This window comes from Zophobas morio, unplaced genomic scaffold (assembly GCF_036711695.1).
Source record: "Zophobas morio isolate AGI-343-1 ecotype UQ-CSIRO unplaced genomic scaffold, CSIRO_AGI_Zmor_V1 ptg000256l, whole genome shotgun sequence".
NCBI lineage: Eukaryota > Metazoa > Arthropoda > Insecta > Coleoptera > Tenebrionidae > Zophobas > Zophobas morio.
In genome coordinates this window covers 7616-15248 of record NW_026972360.1, presented here as the reverse complement: position 1 = coordinate 15248, position 7633 = coordinate 7616, and the positions used below count along the sequence as shown (strand labels likewise).

Genomic DNA, 7633 nt, shown 5'->3' with positions numbered 1-7633 from the left:
GGTTCTCACTAAAGGAGTAAACAATGAGTCTACTCGCGCCAGATGGCGAGGGGAGCATACAACGAATTATAGAGGATGCATACACTTTGCACAAAATACACCAATAAGAAGAACCCAAATAATATGTCCATCAAAGCTTCAGAAACCCAGAAGTTAAATCGAAGAAAATATAAGCTACATGCACTTAGTTCTAAACTGAACTTATTACCTGCTGCAACTAATATGGCTCCTTTCAACAACATAACGAACTACTTTCTAACAACCCTCATAAAATGCGATCGTTACACTTTAAGTAAAAGCTATAACAGAACTATTTTAAAGTAAAATAACTATAAATGTTAATTAAATTAAGGCCAGCTCGTAAATCCTTTCAGCTTTTAGCCAGAAACGCCGACGGCATCCGTTTCAAGAAGCAAGAATAACAAGAACTTATTGAACGAGTGGAGCGGGATATAATTCCTTTCTTTAAACACATAAAAGATAACTGTTTTAGAGTACCTAACTATTTTGTATACAAGCGCGAAAAAAAAGGTACTGAGGAGGCGGCGTAGCTGTCATTATTAAAAAGTTACATTATACCTCAAGCACTTTACTTTGCTCTAGTAAAAGCTGTCGGCGTAAGTACATGGGCGGGTTGCAATAATTGCAATAATTACTGCCTACTAATGTCTCGACAAGGTTTTGCACTAATTGATGTTGATTATATTTCGAGCTTCCTACAACCTCTAAATGAGCGAAGATTTAGATTGTAAAAACTTTCTGTGGAATAGCAGGCGTGGGGAAACGTCAATAGAAAATAGATTTCCGAACTACATGTCGAAAAAAGACTAATAGTTATTGGTCTAATGATTCAACGCATCCTTCTGTGAAAGGGCTAAGGCTGTTTTAGACCATGTGCCAGTTTTACGTTACCAGTTTCATATATGGTAACCATTCCTCTGTATCATGTAAATTGGACGGTAGGTTCACACACTGGAAGGACGCAACATCTTAACAGTACAACCTACCGACCATACCAGATTACTGATTAAGCAAAAGCGAAATTAAAAGCAAGATATAGGACCTCTTGCACTTTTCCTAACGATAAAAAACTTTACAACCTGATAAAGAACCGCATTAGGAAGATCGAGGGCTTAGTTTAAAGTGAGCTAGCAAACGATATTAATCTTCTGAGCCTGAGGGCAACTCCCTATGAAAATTAACAAAGAGCACTGGACGGTCTCTCAGCGTTGACGCCCTCTAAACTTTTAAAGGCATTTGCCAGCAAGGCCGGAAAACTCACTCATTTAAGTTAGAACATCTTGAAAATGAACACCATCTCGATCGCGTGTCCACGTAAGTCACTGCTTACCTTTTAAGAACTTAAGAGTATGTAATAAATTTTATCTAAATATCAGAGAGGTAAAGTGATTGGCCAGTTCGTTAGTACAAGGTAGTCATGCCGGAGGGTATTTTTAATTGTGCTTAAAAACCTAACTTTGAATACAAAGCTCCCTGGTACTAAGACTGTTTAAGCAATACTTAGCACTGCCTACTTTTTAAAAAGAAGGAAGTTAGAAGTGATCTTTATTCTAACCATGTCCCTAGCCGTTTTAATATAGACTATTACCTAATAAGCTTGTTGTGCTTTTTTGAAAAGGTGGCAGAACATTCCTTCTAGGCTACAAGAATTTAGGGATAGTATGAGTTTCGCCATATTTTCAATTTGGTTTTCGGAAAATTACTATACTACCACAAAATACTCAGGCTTACGAAAAACATTAGTAAACTAACAGGGGTGGTCTTATTAGTTATTGAAAAGGCAATTAATAAAATATGACATGAAGGTCTTATTTCCAAGGTGATTACTGCTAATTTTTCTTTTTACTTAATTGCGATAGTACATTTTCCATACCTAACGTTACGGGAACTTTATGGCTAATATAAAAACATTGCAATCTGTAATTATAAATCTTGTTTACTTTTTACTATCTACATTTTAATATACCTCATTTATTAAAAATTAACCTAGCCCATAGGCTGATGACATCCGCATTATATTATAGTTTAAAATCCGGCTGCTTTTGGAGAGTATTGGAAACATGGTTTTCAACAATCAACAAATAATAAGCCCAGAAGTAGCTTTATGGTTATAATTATTACATTATTGAGGACTTTAAATACAAGTTGCTCACTAAGCCAAACTGCCATTCTTCGCAGTAAGAACGTAAAATACCTTGGGATGATAACAGCATTTTTCTTACGTAGTCATAAAGATTAATGTTATAGCCGTTTAATACTCCGCAAGGAAAGCAATAAGAATTTTGAAAAAATAATCATGTTATTAAATAAATAAACTATTTTTCCGCTGATGTTTACGCCTCTATTTCCTATGCCTATTTTTTAAGCAGGCATATATAACGACTAACAAATACCACAAAATTGCGTCCTGAGAAGAGTGGTGGATGTTTCTTAGATTTTGCGCAACTATATGTATATATGTATATAAAGAGAGAAGCACCATCAAATTTATTTGAACAAATTTTTATTTTTTTTATGGAACTGGCTATTAGGGCCAGTGTCACCATAAGCATTTGACAAGGTAGACTTTTAATTATAACTTCTGGTACCCTAGGTACTCGCAACCAGCACTAATTGAAACCTGATGGAGAAAGGGTTATGGCTAAGATTAGCTCATTGTAACTATCAAACATTTAATCAATTATTAGGTAGCTTTTGTATGTAACAAAAAGTAAGCATGGCAGTGATATCGTATTTATGATGGCTTACAGGCAGTCATTGTCTGCCCATGGACACATAGCATGGACGTGAAATGTAGTCCTCGAACTTTGACCTAATGTCTTAGGTTATTTTTTAGATGCAGTGGTTTATGTGAGAAAATTTTTTTTTTGTAAACTCCAGCAAGGTTTTACACTTATTTTTAAAAAGCATTTCAAGTTGACTTTCTTTAAAAATTATTAAGACTTTAAGGCTATAACCTTGCAACTTACTGTCGATTTTTACTAATTTAGAATAATTAGCTTGCTTCATCAAGTGTATTATGTGCCATTTGTATATGCTCGTACTTTGTTTTTAATCAATAATCACCTAGTCCTGGTGGGAAGAGCTCGTTCTTAAATTAAAAACCTCTTAATTTTTTTTAAGTAGTTATCGTTATTCTTACTAGTAATTAAGTTCGCTATTTCATGAAGTTTTTGGTAAGAGAGTTATAAATTTTTTTTTTAATTTGATGGCTCTCCGTAGTATATTGGAATTCTCCCTCACAACTCATCGCATATTCCTTAAAAGAAGGGCGTGTAAAACAACTAAGGGAATGACGAGGTTGCTGAAGCTCAACAACACCTACCTTCCACGACTAAGCGTTATACGTAATTATATGCAACTATTTATCCTGTCTTGCATAGATACAGACAACATAACTTGTGCGAGTAAGGTCACTCAGAAGTCGTTAAGAGTGTGAGTTCACTTTTGCGTGTATTTATATCAAAGAGGTTAGAAGCGTTTATTTTTACAGGCAAGCTTGCGCACAAAGGCGACTATGCAAGCCGCAACACACGCTTAAGCTCCTGGTCGCTAACTAAACGCTGACAGCATACAGAAATCCTAGAGCGCACCACGGGGCGGCCCGCTAAAAAAAAATAAGAATGGCATCAACAGACCTCGTCCGCCTCTTTACTTCCGTAAATAAACAGGTCGTCCTCTGTTTTTAATTGAAAACTTCGTTAATAGCTTACCAACTAACTAAGAAGGTACGTTGGGTCCGAAGGTTCAGGCGAGCGGCCTCGAGCTCCCTGACGTGAGACTTCTTGCAGTAGAACAAAACATAGGCATCAGCGTTATTCAAGACGGTCTCTTCGCTTACTTCGCAAACGTTCGAGTCTGTGAGAAAAAGTGCTGGGCGGCTCGGAGGTGGGTGAAGGAGGAAGGCTTACCGTTGAAGTAGTACCACTTGCCGGTGCAGAAGTTCTTGGCGTAGGAGGTGTAATGTCCACTATAAAGACTGCCATGGTGGTTAGACACTCCAAAGAGGTCGAACTCTACTGTAAAAATTATGGGAAGACTTTGAGATACCAAAGTCAGGAAGATTCCACACAGAACCTGACAGGGACGGGTCCCAATTCACGGCCTCCCCGTCGTTACTATACAACAAGTAGGTAGAAACAAGACAGTATAAGGTAGTGACGAAAAAGTATCGAACTCAGTCGAAGTGCTTCTAGGGGCCATAAACTTCTCGATGTTCAGATTGTAAAGCGGATAGCTGACCTGGAAAGGATTAAAGATTGACAAGCAAAAAAGTATAAAAACGCACTGGTATCTCAATTTTGGTTCTAAATCTCTCATTAAAACGAAATCGCTTTAATAAGAAAACGAGGACTTTGGGGGTCGACCAAAATTGCACCTGCTTGCTAATCTAGACCTTGCAAATGACCAAGCCGCAAAAATAGTACAGCACTTATAAAAGAGATACCTGCTTAAGATCTTTACAGTTGGTACAGTAAAATTTATCAGCTTCGCTTAGGACTTCCTTAATGGTAAAACGCTCGAGGGTGTCAAATATCGTCAAGCACTTGGGGGGCTAAAATGGACGTAAGTAGAACGACATAATTCTGAAAATAAAAATTATCTTCACAAGCACTCATCAAACGTGAGGGTCTTACTATTCCTTCTACCCTGATAATATATGTTAACCTCACTACTATGAGACTCGTGTGGAAGAATTGCAGATTTAAGGGTTATCGAATAGAATTCCCTCTTTTCTTCACTGGGCCACTTCGTTATTCAATTACGAGCCCAAAAACGATAATAATGTACAATTAATATAAAAAGATAACTTAAGGACTACTAAACAGCAAGCAGAATTTGAATATAAGCTGTAACAGGGCAAAGTGCATACAAGACCTCGAATGAAACACAAGCAATGGCCGGAGCGCTATAGAGACTCTCTTCGGTAGGAAGCGGACACCCCTGGCATTCTGCGAGGAAGCGGCAGCAACGCGGACAGCTGTCACGATTTCGGAAGCGAAGGGAAAAACTCTTAAAATTTAAAAACCTTTAAAAAAAATGCCATAAGAAAATCTGGTGTTATACCCCCGCAGCGACCCGAAACTCGGCGAGTTTGTCGGATTTAATGAGTCTGTCTTCAACTACAGACAAAATTAGGCCTCTAAATGTGGATGACTCAACAAGAAATAATATAAAATGCGAGGCAGAACACCTGAGCTGCAAGAACGTAATAGGGTGCCCACTGTCCCACGAGATCAGGAGAGGAAGATCAACGGGTGTACTGGTCAATCTGTATTAATAAGACACACTATTACCCCCCAGTCAAAAAAAAAAATTAAATAAAACGCGTCCCTCTTAGCATCAGCTACTCGCTGCTCTACAAATACTTTTGCAATTGCAGGGAACTGAGGCCCCCCTTGTATGGCAGGTGGCAGCCCACCGCCCTCAATAACAGGAAGAATGCTCTGAAAAAGAATGGGCTGCCGGCACAGCGGACAGCCGACAGAAGAGGGCGGCGCTTTACAGTCGACCTCACAAAACTCCCTGACATAAGACTAAAGTCCCAGAGAGTGGATGAAGATAAGTGAAGGATGAGAGCATATTCACCCGAAGACACTTGCGACAGACAAAGAGTAGGCAATTCTCATGGGTAAAGCCAGCAGCCGGGTAAAAATCGTGCTTGCAAACCTCGCAGATCAAACCGTCCCCAGAGGGAGAGACCGTCTTTTCCACGTGAGCCGTTTCATAGACAAAAATAGCCTGAAGGTAACTACTATAAGTGCCACGTAACCGAAGTTAGCTATCGTAGACAACCTCACTGTTGGCGTAGATGGAGAGGCTGAAGTGTTTCCGAAGCTTCGAAAAAAAGAGGTGGTTGTAGATCTCGGCAAAGCACAACCACTCGCTTCGCACACCAGTGAGATCGCTAGCTACCGTCTTCAGCTCAGCTACTGTTGCATGCCGCTCCACTTGTACGCCGAAGGCCAACGGCGGTCGGCTTTTCAGAAAGTAAGTGAACTGCAGTTATAAAAGGAAGAGGCGGGGAGTCGGACCTGGTGCACATAGGCACAAAGACGAAGCGAAGGAAAGTAGAGGCATTGTAGGGGACGGGCAGAGACACATACATATAAGGGTCAAACGTGACAAAAACTTTGTCACACTCCTTGCAGATTACCGTGCTTTTAAGTTGGGCTAGGGGGCCATAAGAGGAAGCACAGCGGAAATGTAAAAAAAGACCTTGAAAGAGATCCACCACAACTGACCGATTGCGCTGTAAATGACGACGCCAAGCTTCTGCAGCGGCTGTATGGTCATCAGAGTACTCACTGGAATTCACGGTTTCGACATAAGGTTTCTTAATTACAAGATTTAAATCCTCGTGCAAAGCATCAAGCAAAAAAGCGATAAACTGCATACAAAGTTACAAATTATATATTTTTATACAATAGCAAAACAAGGAAACTTCTTGCGAATCATGTTGATTAAAACCAGCAAATTGAGGTGCAAACTCTGAGATCGTTTCTTTAAATTCATAGGGAGCTATGCAAGAGTAAAGACCTTTCCACATCTACAAAAAGTCAAATAAGTTTTTTTTTATTACTTTTAGTAAGTTTAAACGAAGGAACGTGCTAAGAAGAATACATTACGGATAAGAGCGCCATACTGCTCTGCAATTTTGCCTTTCATTCCCAAGGGATTAACTTTGTTGATGTTCTAAATAAATATAAAAACCAAGAACAACTAATGTAAGTATAAATGTTACTTGAAGAAATCTGTTGGAAGTAAAATAGTAAGTTAAAAAGGGTATGTTGCTAAGGCACTGTAGTCCAGAACTCATAAAGCAGGTATTACCAAGATTCTTAAGACCACACAATCCTGGAGAAATCGAGCTCTCGCTCTAAGTATAAACTATAGCGATATGGAAACAGGAACCGGAAAATAATAGGACCTCATATAAGGTATTTCTTTTTAATCCCAAATCCCTTGGCCTGGACATCTCATATTTACGAGGACTTAAATCATTTTTAAAATCCGAAATGTGAAGGGGGGAGGAAGAGTTTGAAGAAGAGGAGTAGTTACTTAAGAGCGACGATGAATCTTGATCTAGCTCAGTTAGGATTGCGTCAAGTGGTTCTTCTAAAGGTTTTTGCAATTCACTTACTTTGACAATTTGAGAGTTGTCTAGGTCGTTTATGTCTGGCAACTCAAAAAGATCCATGTCCTCTTCGCTATTACTCATCGAATCAGTTAACTGGTTTGAAATTTGTTTACTACCGACCTCATAAGGTTGCCCATCACTGGGTTTTCCCTCGAAAAGATTATGAGACGTTACCATATTTTAAGAAATAAAATAAAAGTAGTCCTTTAATTCTGTTAATAAAACCAAAAAACTCACGGATTTTATACTCTACGATTAGTGAGAACGAGCATGACTAGTATAGGCAACGAGGAGCACGCAGCCCACTACGACTCTTGACACCCCTTCTCTCAGAACCAGGGCTCCACTCTGCAACCAGCGAGTAAACAAGACTAATTTTTTTTACTAAAAATAGCACAATCTTACTAAATTGGTAGAAAAATTTATAGAGCGGTGATCGTTTTAAGTAGAATAGTAAAATTGACCTAATTA

General features: G+C 38.9%; 1 protein-coding gene across 3 annotated transcripts; it reads right to left on the bottom strand.

Annotated features, from left to right (window-relative positions):
* Positions 1-3558: 3558 nt before the first annotated feature.
* On the bottom strand, positions 3559-7432 carry LOC135146683 (ubiquitin carboxyl-terminal hydrolase 15-like). 3 transcript variants are annotated; one of them, XM_064078807.1, is made up of 20 exons: positions 6953-7432; positions 6767-6901; positions 6646-6717; positions 6467-6571; positions 6241-6412; positions 6057-6195; positions 5818-6001; positions 5611-5763; positions 5358-5558; positions 5216-5295; positions 5089-5164; positions 4900-5034; positions 4690-4770; positions 4469-4576; positions 4310-4411; positions 4199-4263; positions 4099-4139; positions 3933-4040; positions 3754-3879; positions 3559-3700 (listed from the first exon to the last, which is right to left on the bottom strand). In XM_064078807.1, the coding sequence occupies exons 1-20, from the start codon at positions 7337-7339 to the stop codon at positions 3651-3653; spliced, it is 2520 nt and encodes an 839-aa protein (XP_063934877.1). In that variant the 5' UTR covers positions 7340-7432; the 3' UTR covers positions 3559-3650. The 3 variants fall into 3 exon arrangements, with proteins under 3 accessions (XP_063934877.1, XP_063934879.1, XP_063934880.1); XM_064078809.1 differs by having other exon boundaries at positions 3933-4037; XM_064078810.1 differs by lacking the exon at positions 6953-7432 and having other exon boundaries at positions 6651-6717; positions 6767-6789.
* Positions 7433-7633: the final 201 nt, after the last annotated feature.

Coding starts and splice junctions, on each gene's coding strand:
- LOC135146683 (XM_064078807.1), bottom strand. CDS start 7,339: ATGGTAACGTCTCATAATCTTTTCGAGGGAAAACCCAGTGATGGGCAA. Junction 4,140..4,198: donor CCTAGAAGCACTTCGACTGA/GTTCGATACTTT, acceptor CTTGTTGTATAG/TAACGACGGGGAGGCCGTGA. Junction 3,701..3,753: donor CCTGAACCTTCGGACCCAAC/GTACCTTCTTAG, acceptor AATTAAAAACAG/AGGACGACCTGTTTATTTAC.